The 20,965-nt window shown below is 42.0% G+C and overlaps 3 protein-coding genes and 1 long non-coding RNA gene across 6 annotated transcripts; 3 read left to right on the plus strand and 1 right to left on the minus strand.

Moving 5' to 3' along the window:
• The first annotated feature begins 500 nt into the window (after positions 1 to 500).
• On the plus strand, positions 501 to 2,621 carry LOC104584373. Its single transcript, XM_010238879.3, has 3 exons — positions 501 to 918; positions 1,198 to 1,458; positions 1,685 to 2,621. Exons 2-3 carry the CDS (start codon positions 1,369 to 1,371, stop codon positions 2,321 to 2,323), a joined length of 729 nt encoding a protein of 242 aa, XP_010237181.1. The 5' UTR covers positions 501 to 918; positions 1,198 to 1,368; the 3' UTR covers positions 2,324 to 2,621.
• Positions 2,622 to 4,735: 2,114 nt separating this feature from the next.
• Positions 4,736 to 20,636, minus strand: LOC104584374. Of its 3 annotated transcripts, XR_002960062.1 has the most exons (9): positions 20,479 to 20,636; positions 15,610 to 15,735; positions 7,647 to 7,773; positions 7,395 to 7,524; positions 7,113 to 7,242; positions 6,951 to 7,037; positions 6,008 to 6,151; positions 5,471 to 5,660; positions 4,736 to 5,295 (listed from the first exon to the last, which is right to left on the minus strand). It is a non-coding gene; the product is annotated as an uncharacterized LOC104584374 (long non-coding RNA). The 3 variants fall into 3 exon arrangements; XR_002960063.1 differs by lacking the exons at positions 15,610 to 15,735; positions 20,479 to 20,636 and adding an exon at positions 8,673 to 9,301; XR_732069.3 differs by lacking the exons at positions 15,610 to 15,735; positions 20,479 to 20,636 and having other exon boundaries at positions 7,647 to 8,663.
• Positions 11,224 to 12,620, plus strand: LOC100826783. The gene has a single exon (XM_024454694.1). It carries the CDS (start codon positions 11,513 to 11,515, stop codon positions 12,218 to 12,220), a length of 708 nt encoding a protein of 235 aa, XP_024310462.1. The 5' UTR covers positions 11,224 to 11,512; the 3' UTR covers positions 12,221 to 12,620.
• LOC100828215 lies at positions 17,932 to 19,628 on the plus strand. Its single transcript, XM_024454693.1, has one exon. It carries the CDS (start codon positions 18,625 to 18,627, stop codon positions 19,330 to 19,332), a length of 708 nt encoding a protein of 235 aa, XP_024310461.1. The 5' UTR covers positions 17,932 to 18,624; the 3' UTR covers positions 19,333 to 19,628.
• Positions 20,637 to 20,965: the final 329 nt, after the last annotated feature.

The raw sequence follows: 20,965 nt of genomic DNA on the forward strand, positions 1-20,965 counted from the left end.
ACACGGGCTAATCGTGTAACTCAACTTTGTAAAACTGCATCGCAGTTCTTTCCCCTTTCAATAGATGATGTGCTAGCTTGGTGCATTCTAAAAAAAAAAGTTATTATGTTCTACGTTCAAGATTATGTATTAAATTGTTGCATCTATCTTGATAGTTTAGGAACGGGCGCCTTCATAATTAGTTAAGTTCAAAATGTATCGTTGCAAGCTCACTAGTGAGCTTACATCCGAAAAGATCCTCTATATTTTTTTTTTTAGGGGATCGTCCAGACGGTGCATGCTCCATTTTTTCTTTTTTTATTAGGACGGTGCATGCTCCAAATGTGCGCCCATCCCGAGTCCCAACGCTGCTCATCTAGAGCCTCAATCTTGGGCCGGCCCATAATCACCAGCGTGGCAGGGAACAAATCCGTCTGCCAGCTTCTTGTCCGTGCAACCTCCACTGGGCCGGGTCCGTGGCCAGGAGGCCCAGGACTAGCCTGGGACGGTATATAGCAGTCCCACCCCCTCCCGTCAACCCGGATCGTAGAAACCCTAGCTGGACCTCCTATCTGAACTGAATTACCTACGAGAACGCCGCTCGTTGGTACTCAAAATAAGAGATATGGAGAGAGGGGAGGCGGCGTCGCGGGGATTGAAATTCGAGGCGGATTCTTCAGCTACAAGATATATGCTGTTCGAAGATGATTCTTTAGCTACAGAAGAAGATATTCTGGTCGCGGGTGATTCTTTAGCTACAGGAGATATGCCGCTCGAAGGTGATGACGACGATTCCTGGATGAGGGGATTGGAAGTTGATGAGATCTTCCCAGCCAACGAAGCGGAGGAGGAGAAGGACAACGAGTCCGCCTCCGACGAGAAGAATTATCTGCCTCCGTTGCTGGACGGGTAAACGCCCGGCCCACTACCAAGACACTAGTAAGTGCAGCTTATCTCATCATATTTGCTTAATTATTAATCTGTCTGCTTCTTCCTGACCTTTTGCTGCATATATCGATATATCGATCTATATAATTTGTCTCTGCAACATATATCTATTATTCCTATTCTTGAAACTCGATCTTAATTCTGTTCTTCGGTAGTTCGTTTATATGCCCCTATACCTAGTTTTTTTCCATGTCCTTAATTCGAGATGTACATACATTATTCTACAAGATATACGCTACTAATGGAAGTTATTAACTTGGTGCGATGCAGCGGCATTTAGTTCCATGATGTTCACATACGCCACGCCGGGACGGCTCCCAAGATTGGCTACCGTTGCCACCGCTTTGCAAGTCTACTCCTTACGGATCGGACCAGCCGATCGCGATATTTATGGAAACCCGACGATACAAGAGGATTACTTGAAGTGGCCACTACAAGTGTATGGTGTGGTTGCTGCCCGAGACTCTGTGGATTACTGCCGCAACCTTCTTCTTGCGTGGAAGGAATCATTGTCAAATCCTCGATGAATATGTATATGTTCTTTCTCCCTCTCATTTTCTTTTGTTGCCACCACATATGGCTAGAGTTGTCCAAAATCACACATTTAGAAGAAAAATTCTCATGGTCTTGCAATTCCAGTTTCCATTCATTCATGTGGATTGGTTAGATGCATCCTGCCTGCAGCTGCATCATTTTAAAATTCTGTTGGTTAATTTGATACTAGCAGTTAACTTAAGGTAAATGATGATGTCTGCAGGAACCCTTTCTACAGCTGATTGGCCCGTCTCGTGCCATTGTGTTTGACAGCCCTGTCATCTTTGAAATCGAACTAAAACTCAAGGGCGCCACAAACTCGAAAGACAGACCATTATTCACCGACACCTTCCAATACAAGGGTACTTACGGTGGCTTATGTACTCCTCTATCCAACGACCGTTGCACAGTGACATTAAGCTTCGAGGAACTTTGTGAGACGGTTCAGGCTACTATCTTGAGTGTCAGAGTTTCTCAAGGGCCATGGCCTTTTGAAAATGGATGCCGAGTTGCTGCATGCACGGATTCTTCAAATGCTAAGCTTGTGCTGCTCGAATCTTTTGACCCCCTTGTTCCTGATGGGGATGGTAATTACCTTGATCTGCCCAGACGTGTGGTCTCTGTTGGGCTGAAAGGATGGCTGCATGTTTACGTGTGGGCAGACACAGAAACAGCGGCACCGCTTTACAGCTCTACAGACCGCAGAGGCGTGGTCTCCTTCGCGCCGAAACTAGGCGGCGTTAGCCAGGATACATGTGTTGTTGGGGACTCTACGGTTGAAGTCATTGTTGCTTGGTCCCTCGTCCTGAGGACGGACACTATCCTGGCGAAGGGACACTTGCGTGATAATGCCCGAGCTTGAACTGCTCATGTGAGATAATGTCGATATCGATATTTAGTCTTGGTTTCCAGTGGGTTTGTTAAGATGTCATGCTATGAAGAACTATGTATTCTGTACCTGTGGTAATCGGTATCAATATTTAGTCTTAGTTTCCAGTCGGTTTGTTAGGATGCATGTCATGCTATGAAGAACTATATATTCTTGTATCTTGTCAAGTCTGGCTATGTATGTTGAGTACTAATTTCGGTATCCTACCAAGGCTGGCACTGTTCGTGTATCATATACAGGCTGGCTATATATATGTTCCGGATTTAGACTACGCTGTGCATGCAATCTGCTTGGATTATTCATCTTCAGTTTAGCTTTTCTTGCAAATTGCTTATTTACCATGCGTAAACGTTTGGTTACTATGCAGCCAAAACTTCCCTGCCAACACGCCCTAACTAAAGTGGATTCAGTGAAGTTGCTCTGTAAAAGGACATGTCTGTCCTTGCTAGCAAATAAGCAAATTTGGGAGGCAGGCGCAGTCTGCTGCTCAATGCAATCCAGAGCACAGGGGGGTTTGTGGAAAAGAAAAGGGCTGGATTAGGCATGACGCATGGGTCTTGTAAGTGTAAAAATTGTAGTAGGACAACGATTACCATTTGATTTCAATCGGACGATGCAGAATCAGGGGATGCACGACCCTGGCGGGATTCACAAGATACGTGCCCAGTGAGAAACACAAATTATTAGTTCAATGAAATTTGTGTAAAAAGAAAAGGATCTTACGATCTGCCAAATTTGTCGATGCCTTCATGCACCAAGTAATGTTCTGCCACCGCAACTCTAAAAAACCATTAAGAAAAAAGATGACGCTGCAACTTTTTAAAAACAATAGGAACATAAATCTGAATGTACTTCGTGAAGAAAAAAAGGTGCTCCAATTGTTTATGAAATATGTTCCCTTGGTCAAAAAGAAAATCGTTTATGTACATCACAAAAACATGTTCCTTGCTTGCAGGTACTAATTTGTTCACTAAATTCGAAATAAAGTGGGCTATTTCTAAGAAAAGTTACCACTGAGAAAACTCGTCAAAATGTCGGCAAGAAAAAAATTGCAGTTTAGAATCTTTTCTTAAAAAATAGGTGAATCCAAGTTTTTTTTCACCCAAGAATTGATGCATGGACACTATCTAAGAAATGCAACAAATATACATTTAGAGTGCAACTTATGTGGCCCGAAACTGAACCGATTTGAGAAGACAAAAAGAGGGCCAGACTCGTCTCCCATGCAACTGATAGCTTACCACTAACCTTTTGTTTTCGTCTTTCACTAAATACTACATTTTGCGGTAAATTCATCATCTAAACCTTCCAAAATTGTGAAGACATGTACTCCGTACAATGTGATGATGCCAGCCTTCTCTTAACATTGTAACATTAGATTAGATAATTGCTAATGTTGGAGGGAGAAAAGACAAATTTCATATTTATTTAATTAATTATATACTAGATTACATAATTAATACTCCCTCCGATCCTAAATTGTTGTCGAAATATTACATGTATCTAGACGCTTTTTAAGAATAAGATACATATATATTTGGACAAATTTGAGTCAAGAATTTAGGATCAAAGGGAGTAGTATTCATTCAAGCATTAATCGAGAACTATTATGAGAATAAGAGATGATATATTGTATATCATGTTTTATTGTCTTCTTTAATGACGAAATCAAAAAATATACGACTTGTCCAATCTTCTACTTTAATGCGATGAAATAAGGTAGTGAATGTCGATACCACATCCACTTACAAAAGGCTTGACATTGTGTTCGTTCTCCTTCACAATACACAGATCAGGCAACAACAACCGGTACCTCTTTCCGTAAACACCACAACTAGTTAAGATGAGGACAACCCAGACGTTGCTCCTCCTGACCCTTGCCTTCCTCATGCTAGCTTCAGGTACTCATTTGTTCCTGTAGTATCTTTCTTCTTCAGCAAATTGTGCAGAAAACCATGGTCATGTCGTGACCCTCTCTTTCCTTCGTGGTGAGATTTCACAGATGCGGTAACGAAGGCGTCAACAGAAGGTAGCATCAAACCCGACAACTGTACGAAGAACATTATCCCATCACATGTTCCATGTGATCCTCAAGATTGCCAGAAGGATTGCTACAAATCGGTCCATGGAAGTGGTGAGTGCGTTCCTCGAGGGTGCGAGTGCACATTCTGTATATTTGCCGAGGAATAAACGGGTAGTAAATAGCTAAGGTATGACAGTATGTTTAGAGGAATAACAGCAATGGAATAAATGAAATTATATGAAGTGAGCTATATGGTGTTTGTGTTCGCAGAAAAAGCTATATGGTGTTTCTGTGTAGTTTCTGCAAGCATGTGTTCGCAGAAAAAAGCTATATGGTGTTTCTGTGTATTTTCTGCAAGCATGTGTTTGATACAGGGAAATAAAACTCGATACTCAATTGGTGCTTAGCACACATATATGTAGTTTTGTATTCCAGATGGAGAAGTGGAGACAGAATCAGCTTTGGTAGAAAGCACTCTGAAATATCTAGATTTTCCCTTTGGTACAACTTTGGGAAAATAGTTTATGGATCTCAAAGCCATTCATAGTATATGAACAACATCTGGCTACCTACCGTGGTAGCTATATACGCACACACCTACACTGTCAAACTGGCAGCATGCAGTTATATGAAACCTTAAATCGCTGCGGCATCAACCTAACGAGGTTTACATCATGGGACGCACATGAGGACTCGTTCAATTTCGCCGTTGGTTGTTATACTCTTTGATCTGATTCACATTGCTGGCTTTGTCTCTGCACCGATACACAGGCCGTGGTACGGGCCTGATCTTGATTCTAGGACAGTATAAAGGTCATGTTGAGTATATAGGCCGTGGCTGAGGACATGTTGAGTGCTGCTTTAACCAGACGTCGATGCAGGCCAGACGTTATCTTCATATTGAGTATATCAGACGACACACCTGCCAATGAGGACATAAACGATTCAGAATATAGGTTTTGTGTAATCGGAGTATAATAGTTCATATTATACTCACGAACCTGTCATACCATACCAATCAGATCTAAAAGCACAAACTTAATACTACATAAACAAAGTTGACAACAGATAATGTCAAAATCAATAAAAAAAATCACCTCAGATTGCAAACATGTGGAATATCTTCTAGTGACAGATTGTTGATCTCATACACATGAAGACAGTAAATTTTCTCACTTTGTTTTCTCAAATAAAAATCTCACTTTGAAGGTAATGAGCACATGGTGGCCTGCCTCAAGGCTGTAGAAACATCCATTCAGTTTCAAGCCTCTTTCTTGGTAATGCTTTCTGCGAAGTAGGCATGCATATACATGCAAATTTGATCAGGAGACATAGCAGAACCTCTCAAAACCAAAATCAGGGCCATTAGCAGAAAAATAAATATACTGAGGCATCAACAATCACGAGGGTATGCAGAATGGCTCGTTCAAAAACAAATTTTACAATAGGAAACCAAAGGAAATAGACAAATTTAGAAGAACTAAGTACTTGTTTAGTCAGCCCTACAAGCTTTTTCTATTTATAAATGCAAAAGAAGAAAACACAAGAGGTTTCAGAGGTACATTGTCCTGGACTAGGAACTGGTGCCATATGTGCTGAGTAGTTACTTGAAAATATATACAAACATGACATACCGTGATCAGCATTCAAAAAAAATCTGCCACGGAATTCTCTGAGCAATCCTAAGAAAACATAAAGGTGATTTGGAGACCGTGCGGAGGAAGGACAACTTTCTTTTACTGATTTACCCATCTTTCTCTTCCGTACTTAAAGGAGAGCTGCAGAGGAAGAAACAAAAGAAATTGGAGAGCCGAAGGTGATTTAGCTGCATATATCCTCTTTGACTTTTCATTTTATGACCAAACAGTAAGTATCTAACATATGCAACGAGTTTAACACAGAAGTGATTCAATATGATTAATCTGCACAAAGCATCATATCTAGGGATCCTATCTAATAACAGGCTTTATAGGAAGAAATAGTGATCTGTCAAGAGTTTGTAGGTTGCATATACTTAGTGATCTGTCAAGTATTTACCAAAAGATTATGCCCACAAAAAGATTCACAGTTTTAATAGTTCATAGTTTGAACTTAGGGAATCATAGGAAATAGACACATATAGAAGGACTGAGTAATTGTGCGGTCAGCCCTATAATCTTTTTTATAACTGAAAAGTAAGAAACTCAAGAGGTTTCAGAGGTTCATTATCCAGGACTAGGAACCAGTGCCATAGTGAGCTGAGAAGTTACTTGAAAATATATAGAAACATGAGATATCTTGATCAGCTTTAAAAAAAACTCTGTCATGATTCATGAATCTTTGATCAATGCTAACAAAAAAGCTTTGCCTGGTACAAAGAAGGGTCTAGTCAACAAATAGATTACACTGCTTGGGAATTCAAAGATAATACATGTAGGGAAGCACTAGCATGGTTATATGACAGGTAAGTGCGATAATTACTGGCAAGTGAATATATATATCACCATGTTAAACAGTTTGCTGCATCTAAAAATTATTCAGTTGTTTGATCTGGTAAGTTGTATCAAATCTTTGGGACATATCAGAGAGAAGAATTACTATGGAGGTTGCCTCAAGCCTCGAGCTCTTTTGTCTTGCAAGCGAGCTGCAGCATCAGCGTCTCATTCTCAGCTCTCAGATACTGACCTGTACGTACAGAATATTACAGCCAAATCACATGTGTTTTTATGAAAGTAAGATCTAGTGATGATTATTTTATACCATGAACTTTTTTGTTCTGGGTCTCAGTTCCAGTTGTCTGCTGTTTGATGGATGCCATGGTTGCTTTCCTCTTCATTCCTTGACCCGACCCCACCATGAAGCTCAACACAGGTATGCAAAGAAATCTCCTCTGCATTTGAACATTCCATTTTGACACACATTCAAAACGCAATCCACCTCATATAAAGAAGCACGGATTCTACTCAAAATAAAACTGCAACAGAAGACATGAATAGTGTGTTCTATAAGTGTCAATCCCAAGGATAATCAATATTTGTATACCTTGACATTTTCATCTTGGGTGATTGGGTCTCAGTTCCAGTAGTCCACGGTTTGTGTGTCGCAGTTACTATTCTCTTCCTTCCCTGCAACCCACCTTCAATCTGGAAATGGCTATCCTCAGAAATCTCCTCTGCAATTAAACATTCCATTTGCGCACACTCAAAATGCAATCGGTCGCAAAGATACAGAAGCATATATTCTACCCAGGATGAAAGTACCAATTGCAACGAGGCATAAGCAACTAGTTTCTACCTTAAAACTTTTTTGTCCTGGATCTCGTTCTTACTAGTCTGCAGTTTATTGCGCGCCACGACCACTTCCCTCTTCCTTCCAAGCAGCTCATCTTGAAACTGACCATAGCCATCCTCAGAGACCTCCTCTGCATTTGAACATTCCATTTGCGCCCGTCACTCAAATTCAATCAATCTCATATATAAAGAAACACCCATCAATCCTACTCATCATGAAACTGCTCAAATCACAAGAACAGTGTACAGATTGCAGCAGCAAGCGACGATTAATACAATTTCTAAAGTTCCATCTAATGTAGAGCAACTGCAAGACCATTTGAATCTGGTCAGGTGGTGAAATGGTGTGCTCCTGCAAACTGTGTTCACTAAGTGCACGTAGCATTTCCTAATCCATGATCGATTCAATAGTTTTCTCGACAAATTAAACCCTAATCCATTGGCTGATCGTTGGTTAGGATCGAAATCAGTGTCTTTCATATAAAAAACCAGCGGACGCGATCGACTGAATTCTTTCCTAGACAAAATCCCAAACTAGGCAAGGTTTCCTGCTGGATGACCGAATTGAACCCCCTCACCCCACACACCTCACCGAAAAAGAAATTTAAAAAATAGAGTACTCCCTCCACCCAAATTAACTGACAAATCCACGTCAGATAATTCGGGACATCTGGTTGTTGGCCCAACTACAGCCATTCACAGGCCTGGCAAAACCAGGATAGTACTCTAGTGCTCAACGCCTCAACCGCTCATGCACCTTTTTCATGAGTAATAATTAAATGGTGTGCATGCAGAAACTATAGAAGGTTAAGAACGATTAACTCAATTCTGATAAAAAAATACTCCCTCCGTCCCATATTAAGTGACGTAATATTACATGTATCTAGACGCTTTTTGGTTATAGGTACATCCATATTTGAGCAAATTTGAGTCACTTAATATGGGATGGAGGGAGTACATGATTGGTTTGCATGCACTAGTTTGGTGATTCAAGAACACAAGCATAATGCATGTTCGTACATGTACTTACTGCCAACAATTGAAATATGAGTGTGATATGCTCACAGAGAAGCACCAAACATGGCTTCTTTAAAGATTGAAAAGTATAACAGTGAAGTATCACATGCTGCAGTAATAGACAGAAGGAAAAAATGAAATCAAACACTGCAGACTGCTGAATGCAATATAAGCTCAGTTAGATGCACATGATGCACTAACAAAATTGCTCAATGCCTTTCTAGGCTGCAAATAGTGACATGCTGCAGGCGTGCAACTGAAACATGCCAGCGATGCTTTGAAGCGCATAGAATAATCTTGTAAGGCGGGAACAACAATAGATCAATGCTGTTAGGAAAATAACAGATAACACAGTGCTCGCGCTGATGAAGTCCATGACTCCTTACACCAGCAAGAACCAATCACATCCTCATGCATTAGCCTGCCTCTGACAACTAAGACGCAGCTGTAGTATGCCAGAGATGCAGCATGAAGAGGGTTATTCATCATGTAATGTTGCCACACCCATGCGCATGACAAAGCTATCTAGATCTATCACGCAAAATAAATCCTTCTGAGTTTGGCTCCGATAATGAAGACATGACAGGCCCATCTACTACTCTTAGATGTATGAAACTATAAGCTAACAGTAAGGTAGCATAAACTTGCCTTGTAGATGGGTGACAAACTCTCAGCACTTCAACTGGCAAGGTTCCTGTTGCCAGTAGGATCAAGTGCTAAACTGATTCCGCCAGCATTCATTAACCAGCTCATCTTTTCTCATTGCCTTGTTGCATGCTCACCGGTCTCATGATCTGGATCTGGATCTGACATTAAACTACACGCTTGCAGATGAGTTTGCCTCTAATAATCGAGACATGGCAGGTTTATCATAAACCCAACTAGCAACTAGAATTAGAGATGCCTCTTCCGCTGAGTACACATAAAAAATCAGCAGCTTGTCCTGAAGATGGTTGGCCGGCATTCATTAACCAGCTCATCTTTTCTCATTGCCTCGTTGCATGCTCACCGGTCTCATGATCTGGATCTGGATCTGACATTAAACTACACGCTTGCAGATGAGTTTGCCTCTAATAATCGAGACATGGCAGGTTTATCATAAACCCAACTAGCAACTAGAATTAGAGATGCCTCTTACGCTCAGTACACATAAAAAATCAGCAGCTTTGTCCTGCAGATGGTTGGCCTCTGGGGATGGCAGCACAATATTCCATGATCAACAAGATTCTGGCTGTCTAAAAGTCCTCTACATTGTCCGCAAAGCTATGGCTTCTGCTTCTTTCGTTATATATGGGTAAACCATATCTGTACCATCACCATAACAATACGGTTTCACTTCTCTTTTCTTCCATTTCCAAACAAGAGTGTCTTCCAGCCCCTGCTCCAACGAAATCAACATCGAAGAACTGCTGCAGATCCTGAAGGCCAACATCTCTTCAACTTCTGCGACCATTGACACAATTCTCGATGGTTTCAGAAGCCAAATTACCTTTCGCCAGCCACAGCAAAGGAAAGCCATGGAGCTCGAGCACTCTCTTGCACTGCTTGGCACATCTGCAACACCATCCAAGAGAGCTTTTCTGAGCTCAAGACGAGAACTCATGAGATGCAGTTGGTTCTTAAAAGAGGAGATGACAAAGCTATTCTAGCCAATATACAGTCTTCCATCCGTCTGACCAACAAGGCGCAACAACAGTTCAAGAAGATAATCAAGACGTGTGATTCAGCTGACCAACAGAGCTGCAGGGTGGTCATGCTGTAAACTGAAGAAAGAGAGGCCTCTGTATCAGTGCTTGAATCATCCTCACTCCTGTTAAGGCAAATTGTGAAGCCAGCTTGTACCAAGTGGCCTCTTATCTTCAAGATATTCCAGAAGAAACAATTTGCATGTGATCTTGAGAGCGGTGTTGAGACTTTGTTCAGGAGACTGATCCAGATCTGAGTTTCTCTTCTAAATGCTCTGAGCATGTAGATAGACGATACACCAATTCTGCCCCCGAGGTGAGTGGCATCTTTTAGTGGACCTGCTGATCATAACAATTTTCCAATGTGTAAATTACTAAATTACAGAAATTGTACAGAAAAATATAATCAGTTGAGATAGAAAATCAGTTTTTGATCTATTTCCTATGACATACTTTACTATTTATGTTTGTTGTGAAACAATCACCTAAATTTGGAGGAGTTAATTCGGACGGAATTTTTAGTAAATCAGAAGATGCTGATAATTGTTGCTATTAAAGAAGCAGATAGCTACGTCTTGCAATATGAGCTTTGAAACGCTTTAGTATGAGATGGCCATGCGTTTCCTCAGCAACAGGCAAAGGATCCTTGAGCAGTGGATCAAGCTAAAAGAAGCCAGCTCCAACGGTCGAAGTGGAGCATGCAAGTAGCATGCATTGTGCAGAATAGAGCACCTACTAAATACAATAATTATAAAATACCTACATAGCACGGATACCACCAATAAATACTCCATTAGGACTCCGTTAAAAGTGTGCGATCACGTCAAGATCCACCAATAGAGCAAACTCCCTGCTGATTCTTGTCGCCAATAGCTGAAACATGGCAATGTGATATCTCATTGGAAGAACAGCTAATGCACTAAAGAATTTGAACCACACATGAGCAAAGATTCCTAATGTTGCTGCCAGATCTAAAAACCTTGATAGACAGCATCTGTGAAGATGAATTGGCATGATTCCTTGTGTCTACCATTCAAATGGACTTGCATCATACAGTTCCTAAGTATAAATAGGCCTCAGGAGAAGGGTAAACACATCAAACCAAAAGGTGCTCTCCCATTCTCATATCCTCAAACTCAACACAGAGAAAAGAGTTTCAGAATCAGATATGGCTTGCCATCTTAGATCAATCAGTCTGCCTTCTAGGCCTCACACCAAAGTTGAAGAGGAGCTGCAGAGCCTAGAGGCATGCATCTCTTCACCTTCCATGACCATCGAGACAATCTCTGACGGTCTGAGGAGGCTTGGAGACATCTATGGAACTATTGAGGAGATCATGTGTCTTCCTAGCAATCAAGTTTGCTCCAGCCAACAAAGGAAGATGTTGGACGGAGAAATGGGGTGCTCCCTTGAGCTCCTAGATCTCTGCAATGCTATGCACGAGGACTTCACCGAGCTGAAGGCCATTATCCAAGATCTGCAAGTTGCTACCAGAAAAGGAGATGAAGCAGCCATTCAGGTCAAGATCCAGTCTTACACCCGGTTGGTGAAGACAGCGAAGAAACATTTCAAGAAGGCCGAGAAGAAGGTTACTTCATCCAAGGATGGTTGCAGGATGGTCAGGCTGTTGAGCGAGGCTAGAGAGATCACTACCTCTCTGCTTGAGTCAACATTGAACCTCCTGTCCAAGCAAATTGCAAACCCTAAACGATCTCTCGTCTGCAAGGCATTCCAGAAGAAAACCTCAGTTGTTTGCAAGGAGGAGCAGTTGCAGGTCCTAGAGTGCAGTGTCGGAGATCTTGAGGCTGGAGCAGGAATTCTGTTCCGGAGATTGGTCCAGAGCAGAGTTACCCTCCTAAACATTCTTAGCCCATAGATACTCCACATCTGTTAGTCTTAACACCTGCGATTGGCTTCCACCTTTTAAAGGATTGCCATTCCCATTGTATATGTAGAAATGTACAGAAATCTCCATATAGAAAAGGAAACAGAAGTTTTGATCCAACTCATATCGTGTACTCAATCCTCGTGTGCTTCTGAGATTCATGATGTGGTTATGCACTCTGGTATAGGCTTCCATTTTTATGGAACGAAAATGGATAGCACATATAAAAAACGATGTGATTATGCAATGTGATGCTGCAATATTGCCTTTCTGGTGAATATACAGGACAGAACCTAGCAAGATAATTATGCAATATGTACTACCTTAATCATATGACCTCCAGATATAAAGATTTGTCAGGCAATTTAATTTGGCCATTGCATGTGGCCATGTTGCCCAAGCTTGTTTACAAAATATCATAATTAGTGTGTGATCCTTGTTTGGTGCATCTTGTGCTATATCCATCATACATGCCAGGTCCGAGCCTCAATGGCAAGCTTGCGATTACAATTAGGACAACATATTAGCTGGCCAAATTTACTGCACGATCACACAGCCTAGCCTGGTATTGCTTTCTTTAGTTTGTATATATCCACATCATGACAAATGAACTCTCCAACATAAAAATATAGTTACAATGAACGAGATAACAACTTCAGTTTGTTGGTTGGCACAACCATGGTGGTGGTGGTGGTTGCAAAACGATGTCACAAATTTCTAAATAACAATTTTCCACTGTGTACACATAAGAGGAATTAATCAATTGAGAAACAAAAACACAAATATATTTTTCCCACTTCCTGTTGTACCTACATGTTTTACACACTTCGGTACAATAACTAAGTTTGGGGTGGTTAGTTCAAGAGATTGTTTCCAGGAAAGAAGAAATAATCTATTTAGAAGATGCTTATCATTGTTGTTCATGCTTAACTTTAAAATAACTTAATATGAGATGGCCATGTTATTCAGATGCTATGTGTTGCAGCAGAAAAAGCAAAAGATCTTTTCTAGTTGACCTTGCTACCACATCTAAAACAAAGCCAGCTCCAACCCAAGTATCATGAATTGTGCATAGCAGTACACCTACTGGAATTAAAAACTGCACAAAAACTAGATAACATGCTTGTAACGAATACTATAGTTAGCACTGGAGCATGCAAATATGTCAAGATCCCCCAGTAGACTGAACTGACGTGCTGTTCCTTGTTGGTGATAGCTGGAACCAGTCCTGGCTGGAACATAAAGAACACGATGGCTCATCCGGAGGATACTTACTGCTAAGTGCACTAAGAAGTTGAGCTACACATGACATGAGTGATTAAACAGATTGTTACTGCCAGTGACTGGAACACGATAGCATCAACGATACTACTCAGTTATTTTATTTGGAGCATGCAAGCTCCTATATACACTCATTCCAGCTGCTAGTATTTGAAACATATAGTTTGATTCATTCAATAGTGGGAAATTGGACAGCACATGGGTCACCTTGAGATTGGAATAGATCCCAAAGGCTTCAAAGCACGACACGTGCACAAAACATGCCAATGCCACACAAGTGATCGAAATCAAGATAAACACTAGAGGCGAAGTCAACTGCTCTTTGATTAGAGAAGTCAAAGCTCACGGATCTCATGATCTGGGTCTACACACCCGTGCAGATGAGCTTGCCACCAAAATCGAGACATGGTAGCCTTGTAGCCTCAATTAGAGAGATGCTACCTGATGAAGATGGTTGGGAGCTAGATACAAAAGAAGAAGAATCAACTTGTCTTTGAGATTGTTGTTATTTGTTGCACCGGCAGGCAGCAAAGAATATCATCATCGATAAGATTCTTGTTCTCTACCGGATCAGCAATGCATGCCATGGCTTTCTGCTTCTTTCAGTATATATAGGGCAAGCCATGGCCAGATCTCAACACCATTGCAACACAAGCTTCTCTTTGAATCTCCTCTTCCATTCCCAATTAACAAAGTTAAAACCCCAGGAAGTAGGCAATTCTGAACTCCATGGCCTTCTGCTGTTCAGTGGTAGAATAATTCTTCCTATCTGTTGGAGGTTGGTGCTGCCTTCTTTCACTATATAGAAGGTGCAACTGTTACTGAAGAGAGGAGATGACATGGCAGACCATGCCAAGGTTCAGTGTTGTGGCCGCTTGGCAAGACTCACAGGCAGTTGAAGAAGATCACCAGCAACAATGCCTCTGACATGGAGGGGTCCGGGTTGATCAAGATGATAGCTAAAGTGAGAGAAGTCACTGTCTTGATGCTCAAGTTGATGTTGCATTCCTTGTCGAAGCAGAGAGCGTGATACCAAGTTGTGCTACCGGGTGGTCTCTTGTCTTCAAGGCGTTCCAGAAGAAGAAATTTGTATGCAAATGCCAGGAGGAGCAGTTGCAGGTGTTGGAATCAGACATTGTTGATCTTGAGAGGGGAGTGCAGCTTCTCTTCAGGACATCGATCAAGACCAGCATGTCACTTGTGACACTCTTAGCTTGTAGTGATTGATCAAGGGATAACTCCCTAACAATAATCTGAATTCCCACGTTACACTTTCTTAAGTGCCACATAAGATCGGAATACGACTCTTGATTCTTGTAAGCACTATTCAATATCTTTTTAAAGAATATGGCAATGCCTCGGTGTTGGAGTCGCTATTTTCAGAGTTTGATGTTGTTCCTGGTTTTCTGTATAACATTGTAAATTCAGAATTGATCTCGTCTGAGAAATAAAAATGAGGACATTTGTTTAAAAAAAATCAATGTCAACAAATTGGAAAGGATGAAGTCGGTTACCTTCAGGAGACAAGGCGGCAATACCCTGGCTGTGCCTTCAGTGATACCCCGGAGAAGGGCAACAGGGAGGTCCTGTGCAGGGGGTTAAGAGAGGGGATGCGGTGGTTGCGGAAGGGAGAAGGCAGACAGGAGTCTCATGAATAAAATGGGACTGGGGGGAACCCCTATTTTTCTAAAAAAGAAGGCAGACAGGACAGGGGCACAGCTGCCGCCTAGGGCATAACACGGGAAGGCACAGGAAGAGCGAGGGGTAGACGGGCTTTATGAGCAATTTCATATTTTGTGATGCAGATATGATTCTCTGGGGCTTTGTGATGAATATGCATGGCAAGAGGAAATGTACAATAATGTGGTTTCTGCTAATTAGGAATTAATGTGGTTTGGATCTCAAAACCATGTATCTTCAACTATGATCTTGTCACTCAATAGTGGTAACATATGTCTAATATAAATCTGCAGAAAAAGTACGTAATTTGGGCCACAAAGGTTTCTGCACTTGAACACCGACTCGTTTATTAGCAGTACAAGACTGATTTGAAAGTGTAATTACATTCCGAAATTTGAAAAGGAGCACTAGAGACAGACCTCTGATGAAAGCAGGGAAGATGGAAATGAGCTCGCTGGTGGCATATTTCGTTCTTCTGGATATCTGATTTTTGGCCCATCCTCATCTCAGATCAAATTCTGACCCGACTCCACCCATTCACAGGCCTGGCGAAAATCAGGCTAGTAACGATTAAATGGCGCGCATGCAGAAACTATACAAGATTTAGAATGATTAACTCGGTTCTGATAAAAGGAAAAAATAACATGATTGGTTTGTGTGCACTTGTTTGGCGATTCATGAACACACGAATACTGCACCTTTGTGCATATACTTACTGCCAATAATTGAAACATGAGTGTGCTATGCTGACAGTGACAGAGAAGAAGCACAAAAACGTAGTTTCTTTAAAGATTACAAAATATAACAGCAAATATCACATGCCGCAGCAATAGACAGCAGGAAAAGTGAAATCAAACGCTGTAGACTGCTGAATGCATAAAGTATTGAATCTTGATACCGATATTTTGTGGTGGAATGCAATATAAGCTCAGTTAGATGCACATAATGGACTAAAAAAATTACACAACTCCTTTCTAGGCTGCAAATAGAGACATGCTGCAAGCGTGCGACTGAAACATGCCAGCGATGCTGTGAAGAGAGTAGAATGATCTTGTAAGGCTGGAACACCAATGGACCAAGCTGATAGGAAAATAACAGATAACACAATGCTCAAAGCGCTGATGAAGTCCATGACTCCTTACATCAGCAAGCACCAATCACATCCTCATGCATGAGCCTGCCGCTAACAACTAAGACGCAGATGTAGCAAGCCAGCGATGCAGCATGAAGAGGGTTAGTCATCATGTGATGTTGCCACACTCATGTGCATGACCAAGCTATCTACATGTAACACAAAATATCTCCTCATGAGTTTGGCTACAAAGAAGACATGACAGGTCCATATACTCGTAGATATATGGAACCATACGTCAACAGTAAGGTAGCATAAACTTGCCTTGTAGGTGGGTGACAAACTCTCAGCACTTCAACTGGCAAGGTTCCTGTTGCCTGTAGGCTCATGTGCTAAATTGATTCCTCCAGCATTCATTAAACGGCTCATCTTTTCTCATTGCCTCGTTGCGTGATCACCGGTCTCATCATCTGGATCTGGATCTGACATTAAACTACAGACTCGTGCAGATGAGTTTGCCTCTAATAATCGAGACATGGCAGGTTTATCATAATCCCAGCTAGCGACTAGAGTTAGAGATGTCTCTTACGCTGAGTACACATAAAAAATCAGCAGCTTGTCATGCACACTATTCAACGATTGACAAGATTCTGGCTGTCTACAACTCTACATTGTCTGCAAAGCCATGGCTTCTGCTTCTTTTGTTATATATAGGTAAACCATATCTGGATCATCACCATAACAACACAGTGTTGCTTCTCGTTTCTTCCATTTCCAGACAAAAGAGCCTTCCCGCCCCTGCGACAAAGAAACCAACATCGAAGAACAGCTGCGGTGATCCTGAAGGCGATCATCTCTCCACCTTCTGCGACCATTGACACAATGCTCGATGGTTTCAGGAAGCTTGGAGGGATGTACAACAACACCGAGGAGATTGTGTGATCACCAAGAAGCCAAATTACCTTTTGCCGGAAACAACAAAGGAAAGCCATGGAGCTCGAGCACTCTCTTGCACTGCTTGCCGCATCTGCAACACCATCCAAGAGAGCTTTTCTGAGCTCAAGACGAGAACTCAGGAGATGCAGTTGGTTCGATAAAGAGGAGATGGCAAAGCTATTCTATCCAAGATACAGTCTTCCATTCATCTGACCAACAAGGCACAAAAACAGTTCAAGAAGATAAGGAAGAACTGAGATTCAGCTGATCAACAGAGTTACTGGGTTGTCATGCTGTTGGCCGAAGCAAAAGAGGCCCTGTACCAATGCTTGAATAATCGTCTCAGTCCTGTTAAGGGAAAATGTGAAGCCGGCTGCTACCAAGCGGTCTCTTATCTCCAAGATATTCCAGAAGAAACAATTTGCATGTTAGGAGCAATTACAGATATCGGAGAAGGGCATTGTCAATCTTGAGAACGGTGTTGAGACATTGTTCAGGAGACTGATCCAGATCTGATTTTGCCTTCTAAATGCTCTGAGCATCTAGATAGACGATACACCAATTTCGCCCACAGGTGAATGGCATCCTTTAGAGGATCTGTTGATCATAACAATTTTCAATGTGTAAATGACAGGAATTGTATAGAAAAGATATAATCAGTTGAGATATAAAATCAGTTTTTGAGCTATTTCCAATTACCAACTTTACTGGTGCACTTATTTCGAATGGATTTTTTTAGAAAATAAAATCAGAAGATGCTCATAATTATTGCTATTAAAGAAGCAGACAGCTACATCGTGCAATGTGAGCTCTGAAACACTTCAATATGAGATAGCCATGTTATTTAGATGCCATGTGTTTCCTCAGCATATAGCAAAGGATCCTTGTGCAGAGGATCTTGCTATCCATAGCTAAAATATGCCAGCTCCAACGGTCGAGGTGGAGCATGCAAGTAGCATGCATTGTGCAGAATACAGCACCTACCAAATACAACAGTTATATAATACCTAGATAGCACGCATACCACCAATAAATACTCCATTAGGACTGCATTACAAATTACTTTAAGTGTGCAATCACGTCAAGATCCACCAATAGAGCAAACTCCCTGCAGATTCTTGTCGCCAATTGCTGGAACATGGCAATGTGATATCTCATTGGAAGAACAGCTAATGCACTAAAGAATTTGAACCACACATGAGCAAAGATTCCTAATGTTGCTGCCAGATCTAAAAACCTTGATAGACAGCATCTGTGAAGATGAATTGGCATGATTCCTTGTGTCTACCATTCAAATGGACTTGCATCATACAGTTCCTAAGTATAAATAGGCCTCAGGAGAAGGGTAAACACATCAAACCAAAAGGTGCTCTCCCATTCTCATATCCTCAAACTCAACACAGAGAAAAGAGTTTCAGAATCAGATATGGCTTGCCATCTTAGATCAATCAGTCTGCCTTCTAGGCCTCACACCAAAGTTGAAGAGGAGCTGCAGATCCTAGAGGCATGCATCTCTTCACCTTCCATGACCATCGAGACAATCTCTGATGGTCTGAGGAGGCTTGGAGACATCTATGGAACTATTGAGGAGATCATGTGTCTTCCTAGCAATCAAGTTTGCTCCAGCCAGCAAAGGAAGATGTTGGACGGAGAAATGGGGTGCTCCCTTGAGCTCCTAGATCTCTGCAATGCTATGCACGAGGACTTCACCGAGTTGAAGTCTATTGTCCAAGATCTGCAAGTTGCTACCAGAAAAGGAGATGATGCAGCCGTTCAAGTCAAGATCCAGTCTTACACCCGCCTGGTGAAGAAGGCAAAGAAACATTTCAAGAAGGCCGAGAAGAAGGTTACTTCTTCCAAGGAGGATTGCAGGATGGTCAGGCTGTTGAGCGAGGCTAGAGAGATCACTACCTCTCTGCTCAAGTCAACATTGAACCTCCTGTCCGAGCAAATTGCAACACCAAAGCGATCTCTTGTATGCAAGGCATTCCAGAAGAAAACCTCAGTTGTTTGCAAGGAGGAACAGTTGCTGGTCCTAGAGTGCAGCGTCGAAGATCTTGAGGCTGGAGCGGGAATTCTGTTCCGGAGATTGGTCCAGAGCAGAGTTACCCTCCTAAACATTCTTAGCCCATAGATACTCCACATCTGTTACTCTTGACACCCGTGATTGGCTTCCACCTTTTAAAGGATTGCCATTCCCATTGTATATGTAGAAATGTACAGAAATCTCCATATAGAAAAGGAAACAAAAGTTTTGATCCAACTCATATTGTGTATTCAATCCTGATGCGCTTCTGAGATTCATGATGTGGTTACGCACTCTGTTATAGGTTTCCATTTTTGTGGAACGAAAATAGAGAGCACATAGACTTACAAAAAAATGATGTGATTATGCAATGTGATGCAGTAATATTGCCTTTCTGGTGACTATACAGGGCAGAACCCAGCAAAATAATTATGAAATGTGTGCTGCCTAATCATATGACCTCCAGATATAAAGATTTTTCGAGAAAAATTTAATTAGGCCATTTAAGTTCTGCGCTGGTCTGAACTACCTGCTTGTTTCTATATGCATGTGGGCTGTGCCCATGTTGACCAGGCTTGTTTAATCTCATAATTAGTGCCCGATCCTTGTTTCGTGCATCTTGTGCTACATCGATTGTACATGCCAGATCCAAGTTTCAAGGCAAGGTTGCAATTAGGACAAATTATTAGCTTGCCAAATTTGCTGCACGATCACCACACAGCCTAGCCTTGTGTTGCTTTCTTTAGTTTGTATATATCCACATCATGACAAATGAACTCTCCAAGATAAAAATATAGTTACGATGAAGGAGATAACGGCTTCAGTTTGTTGGTTGGCACAACCTTGGTGGTAGTTGCAAAACAATGTCACAAATTTCTAAAATCCCCGTATACTTCTAAAGTTCTAATTTCAATAATATCGACAACATCCCGAATATCAATTTCGAGCACTTACACAGTAGTGCACACAGTATGGTTTGCATTACCAACACCAACCAAATATATCCCTAAAGCGAGAAGAACAAATTTGAGGGGGAAGATGACGAGATGAGTGAGAAATTGCCTGCAGAACCGGATGGTTCTTAAGCTGAGCAAGAGGATTAAAAAAACCCAATACAATGCGAATTTCGCAGAGGACCCAACAACCGCTCATCAACCAACCAACGAACTGGGCAAGCTATCAACAGTACAGCTCAGGTAGGTCACAAGGCATTGCAGCATACTGCAGAGAACTAAGGGCTAGCTGGATGCGTACCACGATGGGGAAATCTGGCTCTTCCAGGGGGGGCGCGGCGTAACTTTCTTACGGAGGGGATCGCCGGTGGCGGTGGGCGCCGCCGCCGCGGTTTCTCTCCTCCGCTTTTCCTTCCCTCTCCGGTCAGGCGATCGAAGGGACGGAGAAGAGACGAATGAAGTTGGAACTGGACCCCTCTGGGCTTTTACTTGGGCTGGTGTTCTGGGCCCCGACGATGTTATATATTAGCCCTTATATATCAGGAGCATTCAAAATAGAAAGACTGAAATAGAGCAGTTGGGCCCTTAACCTTGCCTCCTGGGCCTGGGTGCCTGGGCTGAGTCTCTGTCCTGCAGCCTGCAGCCCTGCTTCTCGGTTGCTTTCTTCTGCGGTTCTTCCTCTGGCTGTTTGCCTGGCTGCGTGCTTCTCGGTTGCCTGGGCCTGGGTGCCTGAGCAGAAGGAATGGGAATGGGCCAGAAAATGGACTGAAAAAAAAACATGTTTCTAA

The sequence above is a fragment of the Brachypodium distachyon genome, chromosome 4 (assembly GCF_000005505.3).
Source record: "Brachypodium distachyon strain Bd21 chromosome 4, Brachypodium_distachyon_v3.0, whole genome shotgun sequence".
Lineage (NCBI taxonomy): Eukaryota > Viridiplantae > Streptophyta > Magnoliopsida > Poales > Poaceae > Brachypodium > Brachypodium distachyon.